A 13,106-nucleotide genomic window follows, 5' to 3' on the forward strand; every position below is an offset into this window, starting at 1 on the left:
GGCGGTTGTTGTCAACATTGATACTCCACACAGAATGGTGCGTGCAGCCCGACACACTGCATACGTGTAGCGACACATTTGGGGCAATTGGTACAACAAAATCAGGAAGAGAGCAAATTGAACTGGTTGTGAAACGATACCAACACAGAGATCCGTTACCGCCAGGTTTCGAAGCAGAACTTTGGAAGGCGGATGTAAGGATGTTTCTCTTTCAAGGGCAATGACGATTAGAGAATTTCCCATCGTTGCAGTCTGGGCAAAAATAATGTTGACGACTTAAAGACAAATTAACGGGATGTGTATCTTTTCAGATAATTCTGTAGAGCAGAAAAAGTCCTCTATTGTTTGGCGATGTACTGTAAAATTTGTTGTCGACATTTTAAATCTCCAGGCAGTGTGGTCTCCTTCTTTTACAAACATCTTCATGTCCTATTCATTTTATACGTTGCATATTTATGAATTTATTTATTGATGTCATGCAAGGGGATTACTTCAAAGCCATAAATAGTTTATCTTTTACCCAATTTGGACCTTAAGTTATTCCCTAGAAATAGAAGTTGTCATAGATTTCCGACGAAACTTTGCACACTGTTGTAACATGTTTTAGGAGATGATAAAAATGTAATAAGAATGGGGGTTCACCGAGTTCGTGTCCTTAGTACGACGCTCACGAATACGGCAATGAAGAGACCGACACGCAGCCCTTGGTACGACTCCCAGAATTGGTTCAGTGGACACAAAGAACGATACAAAAGAAAAAATGGATGCTAAACCTAAAAGCAATAGAGCTGCGTTTTAAAGGGATCCAAATGAAAGTAGAGGTTGTAAAGAGCGGCGTCCTGACTGGCAATTTAAGCCACTTCGACTATTGTGGCGCATCTATGATGTTGGACTGACAATTTTAGCTAGGTTTTAGAAATGTAATCCAATGCATAATATGACACGGACCCTGGTGTCACTCCATGGTTTCACTTGCATACCTGAAAAATGTATTTGAATGTCTTTTTGAGTACTTAGCACTTCAAAATAGATTTAACTTGAGTGTGGGCTGTTGGACTCGTAATGACTCCTTCCGTACAATGTTATACTGGCCATAAATTTTTGCTGATTTTTTACTACTCCATGATAACACCATTCTCAGCAAAAATATGATATATAAAATGGGGGTCACCGTACTCGTTAACGAGAAAATAGGAATTCTTTGACGGATTAAACTTGGCTTCAATGAAAATCCGCCATTTTATAAATGTGCGCGTCCAAAAGTATGGGTTTCCTAATAAAAAGCACCTGCCGTAATTTTCACGAACTGAACTTTAAAGTTTCCGGAGCTGTTGTCATATCCGTCGAGAATTTTTGTAATGGATTCAGAATTTGATGTGAAATAAATTTACAGATTGTAGCAACAGAAATAAACACGGAAACAAACCGTCACTGAAATGTGTGTCACGATATGGAAATTAAAGTTGTAGAAATAGACGCGGAAATTATCACCCTAAATGGTCGAAAGGATTTTCGCATTCTTTTTAAAGTTGTTCATTTCATAAATCGTCAATTTTCCTCCAAGCGCGAACTCAAGCTTATTTTTGAACCTGATTACTGAAGGGCGTATGTAGAACACTCGCCCTGTGCTTTGTGCTGTTAACGGTGCATGCGGTTGTGCGGTTCATGTTTAATCTAACTTGCACATAGCAAGACTATAGAAAAAAGCTCCTCAAAAAGTCCTTTGCGGTGAACTGTAAGCTCCGGGTCCTTTTCGGGGTTTTACCGTAATTTATTAGGCTTATCATTACAACATTACCAAAAATATACATTTTTCGGACGATTTATTCGTTACTATCAAGCAGAAAGAGCCGACTATTCTTTCATCAAGGATTTTTTCACCCTAAGGCTGGTAACCGGAGAACATGTTTAGTACAAGTACTCAGTACTCCAAAGCCACTTTGCAGACCATCAACGCCAATTTTTCTCCCAAGGTTTGTTTTAAAACCTGGTTTTCTAAGAAAATGTTATAGCTGAGTTAGAAGGCTGTTACGGACTTCTTTGTTTTCGGCAGACCTTAGGCAGAAAGCGAAAAAAAATTGTCAACCGTTTCCCTGCCCTGCCGCTCTGAAATAAATCCTTTTGAATAGGAAAATAAGGGGAGAAACGGAAGTTGCCCAAGTAATTATTAAGTCAAAAAGGCTTAGCTTGCCAACCGAACGCCCAAAGACGGGAGAAAATGACTTCTTCGTTTCTCTTGACAAAGTACTCCCTGGTGTTTTCAAGTGACGTCCTTCATTTGTTCCATCTTGTCTGAGGATAATGATGTGAATTTACTGACGGCCAAAAAATATTATGATAAAGATCATAGTCTGATAATTTGTATTCCTTATAATTTTTTTAATTATACACTTGATTAGATAATATTGTAACTAAACCAATTTAATTCATAATTCATTTAAATTCGTGATTTCGTGGATTTCACGATACATTTCCGATAAATTTTTATATTTGTATTTCAGTTTATCTTCGTTATTTCGTGGCGTACCTGTAAACTAGTACCGACCATGCTAATAAAGTGCTGACAGTTGACCTGCTTGGAACGACTGTGTTAACTTTGTTTCTCGGAACACAAACGAAAGACAGCCATAGAATCGCTTGCTCAACTCGATAACTTTATTTTTCGTTTTTCAACCTCGTGGTTCGTGACGCATCACGTGACTTAACAAAAACACTTATTCTTATGGGGGGTGGGCTAAGTCCTTACTCCCCACACACTCCTCCGCTAAAAGAAATGTCCTCCTGGACATTGCAACGATGGCCTAACCGTACAATTAAAATCTCAAATATGCGAAGAGAAAAAAAACTGTTCTTGTAGGGTGATCAGGCACAAAGTGTAGTTTATCTCCTAATCCGACAATTGAACCAAGGCCAACTGCGGTGCACCGAAACACTGCCTCAAAATGTTTTTTTTTTTTTTTTTTTTTAACGAGCAAACAACAATGAAACAGTATCTGTGAAGTATGGCATTAACCTCGTCAAGTGTCTCTCGGTTGTCTAAAAGACCAATGGAGGGACTGACTGGGACACATTCACGGCAGGGAACAGTGAACAGACTGGACACACTGGTAGACAAGCAGGTGGATGATACAGCACCGGAATGCCCCATGGCCAATACGATGGATGATACGTCTGTTGATCAACAATGGCATTCACAGGTGGAACCTGAACGCTAGATACATTCAATGGGTGGTAACTTGAATTCCCTGGATGATCCCTGATTTCGCTGTGGAGTACGTGCTGCGTTGTCGGGTAATTCCTGCTCTTCCACAACCATAGTATGGCCTCAGAATAATCTGGCTGTACTCCATCAGTAGCCTGCTCTGCGATGGTTGTTGGCAACTGTAACCGCTCTAAGTCCGTGGGTGACATACCAGGGAATTCTTCGTCGTTGTCGCTTTCGCTAATACTGCAGTCGTAACTTCTCTCTTGACTCCTAACGTTTACTGGGGTTGCCCTCCTCTCTTGAATTGTCTCTCTTGACTCAGAGGGAAGGAAGTCACAAGGCAGCAGGAGATTCCTGTGTAGTACTCTTGGTTTACCTGCTTGTCCCTCAGGTCTCACTTCATACACTGGTAAAGCCCCTTTTACTACAATGTGTATCTGTTGCTCCTAAAAGGACGGATGCTTCCCTGGTCCACCACGCTCCGACAAGTTCCGTACCAATACCCTGTCCCCAGGCTTCAAAATTGAAAATCACACCTTGCGGTCATATTGTCTTTTGCCATCAGCAGCTGTCTTTGAGCTGTTCTTGATAGCCAACGCATAAGCCTCCTTCATAGCAAGTTCCCATTTCTTTACCTAATCTGTCCGGGTCAGATTTTGAGTCAGCTTTGCTCCAAATGAAAGAAATAAATGGATACTAATTCCAGAGGTGCAGACGTGGTGATGCTCTGGAGTGGCACACGAGTAGGCAAATTAGGTTGTCGTTGCTTGAGACATGGACATACTTTCGTCACAAAGTGGACAATGTCACTTTCCATATTCGGCCAATAAAATCGTTCCCGGGCCAACTGTACCACACGTGGTGCACCTAAGTGTCCCATTTCCTGATGGACTTCAGAGTGAAACTTCCAGGGTAGCACTAATTGTGAAAACGATCCACTTTTTCTGTACAGGAGTCCATCTTGACCTTGATGCAGTCTATGCCGTTGTCTTATTAAGATCCTTGCAGCTGGCAACTCATTTCTAATCTCCCACAGTAAGGGCCATTTCCCCCTTTTTCTTGAAATTCAGAACTTTTCCGATAACCGGGTCTTGTTCCTGAGCATTCACCAGTCCAGCCCGGCTAATAATGCCCAAAGCAAAATCAATGTACTCTTCATCAAGGTTCAAGAGACTGACATAAGTGCTCACTGCTGATACCCAAGTAGCATCTCCCCGTTCTTAGGCTTCTACCCCCACAAAGCCAGCAATGGTGTCATTTGGCGAAACAATCTCAGTGCATGCCTCCATTTAGGAGGCAAAGTCCATTGGCATTCGAGAAACAGCATCCGCGTCCTTATTTGAGTGCCCAGGTCTGTATTTTATTGCGAAAGAAAAGTTTGCTAAATCCGCTACCCATCGATGACCAGTGGCATTTAATTTGGCTGTTGAAAGGGCATATGTAAGCGGATTGTTGTCGGTGTATACAACAAAGTGGGGTGCATGGTAAAGGTAGTCTCTGAAGTGTTCACAAACTGCCCACGTAAGGACCAAGAATTCAAGTTTCCCTGAATGGATATGATAGTTCCTTTCTGCTTATGAAAGTGATCTCGAGCCATAGCCAATGACACGCATCCTGCCATCTTGTTTCTGGCACAGTAGTGCTCCAAGTCCCTGTTGAGATGCATCAGTGTGTAGAACAAAAGGTTGACTGAAATCAGGGTATCCCAGAATTGGAGGATTTACAAGATGGTTCAACAGTTCTTCAAGAGCTCTTTGATGCTGCTCTTCCCAATCAACTGGTTGTGATGATGGCACGGTTCCGTGATTGAGAGAGCTTGTCCTTAGAAGAGTGGATGAGCAATTTTAGGGAAGTCCTGGATGTATCGACGGTAGTATCCTAGAAGAGCCGGTAGCTTTCTTACCTCACCGACTGTCCTAGGCTTGCTATTTTTCAAAACTCTGATTGCCTCAACATTTGATGTGTCAGGCCTGTATCCTGCTTCTGAAACAATCTGGCCCAGGTACTTGACTTCTCGCTTGAAAAGCCTACATTTCTTTGGCTTAAGCTTAAGACGATGATGTCATCAATATAAGGTGTGCATATGTCATCCCTAAGACCATCAAGGCAGTACTCCATGAAACGTTGGAGTTCTCCAGGTGCATTTTTCAGGCCCATAGGTAGACGAACCCACTCATATAAGCTCAAGAGAGTCACAAATGCTGTTTTATGTCTACTCTCAGGACTAACAAAACCTTGATGATAGGCCTTCCACTGATCTAGTAGGGAAAACCATTGATTTCCACCAAGACGTTCTAAAGCGTCCTGCACCCCAGGTAATGGATGACTGTCACGAATGGTTTTCAGGTTTAATTGTCGATAATCAATGCACAGTCTCAAGGTCCCATCTTTTTTTCGAACGAACACAACAGGTGAGGAATATGCAGACCTTGACTTCTGAATCCAACCTCTGTTCAACAAATCTTCCACGTATTGTTTTACTTCAGCATAAAGTGATCGGGGGATGGACGTATACTTTTTCTGAACTGGAACTGAGTCAGTCAGATTGATCTTTACCTGCAATTCCCCCGCGGCCCCCACATCATCATCAGTTTTTGAGAACGACTCTGCTTCCTCCTCAAGCATTTTCCTTACAATGGTGTGCTGTTCCTCGGAAATTCCCTCAATGTCAACATCTGGGATGTGGTCGTATCGGTTTTCACTGGTGTTGAATTCTGCCTCTCCCTTTACCCATTCAGGACAACTGTCGCATGAGACTTCATTAACCCTCTGTTCCTGGATATTGGCTTCCCCGGAATTCACAGTTGTGGATGAGGAGCTTCCCTTTAATTTCACTTCTTTTGGAGTGACTGACTTTACTTGTTGGAGGTAGCCTAGAACTGTTCGCCCTCTCATGTCTTGTTGGATTGTTGACTCGGATGTTGACTAGACAAGTTGAACCTCCAGCAAGCGTAAGTTGAGTTTTTGGAATTTCAAGATCAGTGGGGTAGGATGGGTTTGCATCAAACTCAAACAACACTGGTATCTTTCCAGTTGGACCAACTGTAGCACAACATGAAACAACAACTGACTGGCCTTGTGGGATAACAGTGTCCTGTTTCCTTGACTTGACTACAGTCAGCATGGTTGAATTTTCTGTCTTAATGAGCTGAACAAGGGCTTCGACTTTTCCTCTCTCAACGTCAGCTAGGCTTGAATTTAGCAAATCGACCACTGACGTTTCAGCCCCTGCTGATGCACTACCCACGGAATTCCTTGTGATCTCTCTTCAATAACATTAAACCCACAACAGGCGTGTCCAAGGAATCTTGGCAACAAGAAACGGTACTTTGATGTCATTTCGTTCTGACTCCCCTTCAACTAAACTGAAGTTCAGTTCCACCCACCCCTTGTAGGGTAGGTCAGTTCCTTTAGCTGCTTTCAGATCAAGTTCAGCCATGCCTAACAATTCCGATATGTCTGGAACGTCATAGCTATATATAGCCTGGAAGATTCTGTCTGATCCAGTTATGTGAAATAACTGATACTTGAGCCCTAGTATCCCATAAGGCCTCAGCCTCTATTCCGTGAAGTAAGCATTTCACTGTACATTTACGCCCAACAAGACCAACCACTCGTTCATGCTCCTGTGGTGATAAATGACTCACAAATGCCTCTGCTTTCTCCCTGTCCTCCTGATACTTTTGCTCTGCCAAAGAAGATATGGCCTGGCATATAATTCTATGATTCTTCCAGTGTTTCTGTTGACATTCTCTTGAACAATATCTTACAGCTTTACAACCACTACACTGTTTAAAAGGGGTAACACCATCCATTTTCGCACAGGACTTGCAGGCATGGGACTTGGCTTCCGTGGCTACATCCTGTCCCGTGGATGGTTAGATAATATTTTACCTAAACCATTTTAATTCATAATTCATTTAAATTGTTGAGTTTGTGGATTTCATGATACATTTCCAATACAGTTTCAGTTTATCTTTGTTATTTCGTGGCGTACCGACCACGCTTATAACGTGTTATAGAGTGTTATCAGTAATCCTGCTCGGAACGTCTACTATCAGAGGAAATATTTCAAGTTTAATGTGCTCATAAACTGTTGAAAGTTGGAGATACCTTTGTATTTCGGAGTCAGGCTTACGTTTAATGAGAAAGTCTATCCATGATTTTCCCTTCTCATTGTTACTCAAGTTTGAGTAAGAAAGTACCTATTCAAACACTTTCTTTTCACAAGCTTTACCAATGACAGCCAAAGCAAATGCTGTAGGAAGCCTATTATTAGACAATGTAAGGGAAGAGTAGAGATCACTAGTAAAGAAACGTTTTATCATCAGGCAGAGTATTCAAGAGAAGTAGAACTCTATGCTGGACTGGTCCGTGGAGGGAGTACTTTAGATAAATAGACTCCATCTTGAGGTTGTTGTGGAAATTATATGGAAGATGGAGCACTTACTTTTACTCCGAGGGGCCTAACGGTAAATGGACCTTACAGCACTATCCCTATAAACAATGATTAGCCTGCGTAGCAAGCGTTTCTGTCCCGTAAACTCGTCTATGGCGCCGATGAATTGTAGGGTTGACATCTTCCGAAGGTCAGTTTATCGAGCGCCAGGGTGCTTAAGTACCCCACTCTTTGAAGGTGTAAATTTCACCCACGGACGTAGGTGTTTCACCGACATTCTGCCGAGTCTGTATTATTCTCTGTGTCTTTTCGTAACTGTTGGTTTGAAGAACGAAACAACTGCCTCAAGTTGTCCTTCACGGCTTGTCTCACTTCTTTGATCTTCCAGCAATAAAGAATGGGGTTTAGAGATGAATTAAAATAAAGCAAAGTCACTGTACTTTTCACCGCAAGATAAAAAGCTGCCGACTGTCTTCTTCGCATCTCTCGATATGCGAATGACGACACCAACAAATATGGCAAATAACACGAAACTAATGCCAACTGTACGCACATTCCACTGTACACTGTTTTTCTGTATCGTTTCATTTTACTCGGTGGAATTGTTTGATTCGCTTGTTCCTGGGCGTTGTCTCGAACTTGATTTTGATAACGGCGCAGCGTGAGGAAAATCTTCGAGTAACAGTAAATGGATGCAACAAGACCCAATGACGTTGAAGAAATCACCAAGGCACGCCATACAGCGTAATCCCAATACGAAGTGCCTGCCGTGAAGATTGAGCAAGCCCAAAACCAGATCACAGCTCCATATATTCGTTTGAGGGTTACAACTTGTCTGTACCTGAGTCTTAACAACAGAGCAAGAAGTCTGTCCACACTAACGGCGGTTGTTGTCGACAGTGATACTCCACACAGAATGGTGCTTGCAGTTCGACTCACTTTATAGACGTAGTGACAAATTTGTGACAATCTATACAACAAAGTTAGGAAGCAAGCAATTTGAAGTGGTTGTGAAACGATACCAACACAGAGATCCGTTACCGCCAGATTTCGAAGCAAGACTTTGGAAGACGGATGTAAGGACGTTTCTCTCTGAAGGGCAACGACGATTAATGTATTTCCCATGGTTGCAGTCAGGGCAAAAATAATGTTGACCACTGAAAGACATATTAGCGGGATGTGTATCCTTTCAGATAAATCTGTAGAGCAGAAAAAGTCCTCCATTGTTTGGCGATGTACTGTAAAACTTGTTGTCGACATTTTGAATCTCCAGGCAGTGTGGTTTCCTTCTTTTATAAAACATTTCCCTGTCCTAGTCATTTTATACGTTGCATATTTATGAATATATTTATTGATGTGATGCTCGGTGATTTCATTAAAACAATAAATAATTTATCTTTTACCCACATTGGACCTTAACTAAGTTATTTCCTTGAAATACAACTTGTCATAGATTTCCGATGAAACTTTGCACACTGTTGTAGTATGTATTAGGAGATGATAAAAATGTAATAAAAATGGGAGATCACCAGGCTCGTGTCCATAGTACGACGCTGACGAATACGGCTATGTAGGGAACGGCACGCAGCTCTTGGAGCAACTCTCGAGACTGGTTCAGAAAACAATGGACACAAAGTACGATACAAAAGAAACAATGGATCCTAACTCTAAAGACAATAGAGCTGCGTTTTAAAGGGATCCAATGAAATTAGAGGTTGTAAAGAGCTGCGTCCTGACTGGCAATTTAAGCCACTTCGACTATTGTGGCGCATCCATGATGTTGGACTGACAAATTTAAGTCGGTTTTATAAATGTAATCCATGATATGATACAGACCCTGATGTCATTCCATGATTTATTCACTTGCATACCTGAGAAATGTATTTGAATGTCTTTTTGAGTACTTAACACTTCAAAATAGATTTAACTTGAGTGTGGGCTGTTGGACTCGTAATGACTCCTTCCGTACGATTTTATGAATTTGATTTTTTTACTACTCCATGATAACACCATTCTCAGCAAAAATATAAAATGGGGGTCACCGTTCTCGTTCAGGAGAAAATAGAAATTCTTTGACGAATTAAGCTTGTTTTCAATGGCCGTTTCTATTCTAGAGACCTTAAAGTCGCCAAAACGCATTTAACGTCTGAGACGTTAAAGTCGTCTGGTATAAAAACGGGACGCATGAAAGTAGACGACCTAACAGACATGGAAATACAAATGCTTAATTTTAAAGAAGAAAAATCAATCGAGAAAGCGGCATTTGCAGGATATGGGCGAAGAACTAGACGAGGCTCAGGCACTTGGCTTGTGTGCCCTAGCTATGAAGAGACAAAGGAAAGGAGGAAGCGTTGATGAAGAAAGGAGTTCCTCGCGACTGATTCAATATCTTCTTGGCCACGATGTTGTTTAAGCGCTAAGCCTCGATTTCAGGATTAAACGCTAACTCGTGCCAGTAGTCTGTGAACGAGTAAGGGCTAAATGCGTCCCAGTAAGGGCGTCCCGTTTTTATACTAGACGCATTTAACGTCTAAGACGTTAAAGCCGTCTGTTAACAGAAGACCTTAAAGCGGTCAGACGTTAAATGCGTCTGTCTTATTTACCGTTTTTATACTAGACGTTAAAGTCGTCTCGAGACGACTTTAACGTCTCAAACGGCTTTAACGTCTCTAGCATAAAAACGGCCAATGAAAATCCGCCATTTTATCAATGTGCGCGTCCAGAAGTATGGGTTCCCTAATAAAAAGCACCCGCCGTAATTTTTACGAACTGAACTTAAAAGCCGTTAATTATGAAATGACATACCTGGATAATTGACTGCCCATTTCAAAGGTAACCTTTTGCTTCTGTGAAGTCTGGAGCTCTTGTCGGATCTCGAGAATTTTTGTAATGGATTCAAAATTTGATGTGAAAAAATATTTTGAAGTTATAACAACGGAAATAAACACGGTAACAAACCGTCATTGAAATGTGTGTAACGATGTGGAAATTAAAGTTGTAGAAATAAACGCGCAAATTAACGCCCTAGATGACCGAAAGGATTTTTTCATTCTTTTTAACGGCTTCTTCATTTCAGAGATCGTCAATTTTTCTCCAAGCAAGCTCAAGATTGTTCTGATTACTGAAGGACGTAGGTAGAACACTCGCCCAGTGATTGTGCTGTTAACGGTGCATGCGGTTGTGCGACTCATGTTTAATCTTGGACATAGCAAGACCCTGGAAAAAAAGCTCCTCCAAAAGTCCCTTCTGAAATGTAAGCTCCGGGTTCTTTTTGGGGGCTTTGCTATAATTTATTGGGCTTGTCGCTAGTTACAACATTACCTAAAATATACACTTTTCGGACGATTTGCTCTTTACTATCAGGCAGAAAGAGCCGAATATTCTTTCGTCAAGGATTTTTTCACCTTAAGGCTGATAACCGGAGAACACATGATGTTTAGTACAAGTACTCATTACTCCATAGCCAATTTGCAGCTCATCAACGCCACTTTTACTCCCAAGTTTTGTTTTGAAACCTGGTTTTCGAGGAAAATATTATAACTGAGTTAGGAGGCTGTTAGTGACTTCTGCGTTATCGGCAGACTTTTTGGCAGAAGGCGAAAAAAATTGTCAACCCTTTCCCTGCCGCTCTGAGATACATCCTTTTGGACAGGAAAATAAGGGGGAAAAACGGAAGTTGCCCAAGTAATTAGTAAGTCCAAGAGAAAATGAGGGGACAGAGAGGGAGGCTCAGGGCGTTGGCCGGGATATGTTATGTCCACGAAAGTTATTTTTAGACGAGAGGAAGTCTTTGTTCTAGCGGAAGTCTGTCTTCCGAGACGTCCGCATGCATTCTTGCCTCGCTCTCAGGTTCTTAGTGAAAAGAAAAAATGACGGCGCACGTGGAATGCTGATGAATATTTATTTTCTTTCAAACATCGGACCGAGTTTGGCCTGCATGCGGACGTCTCAGAAGACTTCCGCTCGTCTAAAAATAACTTTCGTGGACATGACATATCCCAAGGGCTGGACCGGGAGCCTCCCTCTCTGTCCCCTCATTTTCTCTTGGTAAGTCAAAATGCCACCTGTGAAAAGGCTAAGCTTGCCAACCGAACGCCCAAAGACAGAAGACAATGACTTCTTCATTTCTCTTGACAAAGTACTCCCTGGTGTTTTCAAGTGAAGTCCTTCATTTGTCCGATATTTTAATTTCAAGCAACTCGTCTGAGGATAAGGATTTGAATTTACTGACGACAAAAGAATATTATGATAAAGATCATAGCCTGATAATTTGTATCCCCTTATAATTTTTTATTATACAATTGGTTATATAATATTGTAACTAATTTATTTTAATTCTTGAGTTCGTAGATTTTATGATACATTTCCAATAAATTTTATATTTGTATTTCAGTTTATCTTCGTTATTTCGTGGCGTGCCTGTAAACTAGTACCGACCAGGCTAATAAAGTGTTATCAGTTCACCTGCTCAGAACGACTACCATCACAGAGGAAATATTTCAGGTTCAATGTGCTTATAAACTGTTGAAAGTTGGAGATACCTTTTTATTTTAGCTTATTTCGGATTCAACGTTACGTTTAATAGGAAAGTCTATCCATGATTTTCCCTTCTTTTTGTTACTGGGTTGCCAGTGTGCAAACCCAGTTGGGGTCTGCATTTAGTTTGTTCAAGAGAAAATGAGGGACAGAGAGGGAGGCTCAGGGCGTTGGCCGGGATATGTTATGTCCACGAAAGTTATTACTGGGTTGCCAATATGGCAAACCCAGTCGAAATCTGTCTTTAATTTCGTCGTTTTTTTATTTTTCGTTTTCTTTTTTTTTTCTTTTTTTCCGTGTCGGTAAAAGTCTTGCCTGTCACTCCCCTGCTAAGTGGTGTCTTTGTGCATAGAGCCCTCTTTCGCGTATTTTCTTAGGATCGAGAGGGTAGTGGGAAATGCGTAGATTTCTCTGGTAGACACAGTAGAACGATTAACTTAACCGGCAATGGCGTCGAAAGTCATGTAACGCGAATGGCGTTTTAGTGGATCTTTGAACAAAATGTACCCTTATGAAGCTCAATAATGGCAAGCGAATTGGATACTGAACAAGACAGACAATGTTAAATGTTGTCGAATGTTAAAAGCGACGAGTAATGGACTTCGACAACAATCTGTCGCCCGTCGAGCCGTAATCAAAGTGAGCTGTCTTCCTAAAATTTTGCCAAGTGTGGTGTTTTGTACAACACTGAAACCAAATGAACAGTTCTCTGGTAACTCAGTATGGGTTCAACAAAGACAGAGAAGGAATCCATATAGTGGATCTGTTATCTCAGTTGTCTCGCTATTTGTCAGATTTGTATTTACCTGTTCTCAACTCTGCACAGTTTTCCGGTATAACAATTGGAAATTTCACTAATAAGTCATTGACGTGAATGGCGTTTTAGTGGATCTTTAAACAAAATATACCCTCATGGAGCTCAAGAATGGATCGTCAATTGGATGAGCAAGACAGCGCTGAAAAACT

At 41.4% G+C, this 13,106-nt stretch overlaps 1 protein-coding gene across 1 annotated transcript; it reads right to left on the reverse strand.

Moving 5' to 3' along the window:
- Positions 1 to 7,871: 7,871 nt before the first annotated feature.
- On the reverse strand, positions 7,872 to 8,864 carry LOC137980974 (adenosine receptor A3-like). Its single transcript, XM_068828354.1, has one exon. The coding sequence runs from the start codon at positions 8,862 to 8,864 to the stop codon at positions 7,872 to 7,874; it is 993 nt and encodes a 330-aa protein (XP_068684455.1).
- Positions 8,865 to 13,106: the final 4,242 nt, after the last annotated feature.

The sequence above is a fragment of the Montipora foliosa genome, chromosome 12 (assembly GCF_036669935.1).
Source record: "Montipora foliosa isolate CH-2021 chromosome 12, ASM3666993v2, whole genome shotgun sequence".
NCBI lineage: Eukaryota > Metazoa > Cnidaria > Anthozoa > Scleractinia > Acroporidae > Montipora > Montipora foliosa.

What these genes read in the sequence shown, in the direction of transcription:
- LOC137980974 (XM_068828354.1), bottom strand. Translation starts at nt 8,864, where the DNA reads ATGTCGACAACAAGTTTTACAGTACATCGCCAAACAATGGAGGACTTT.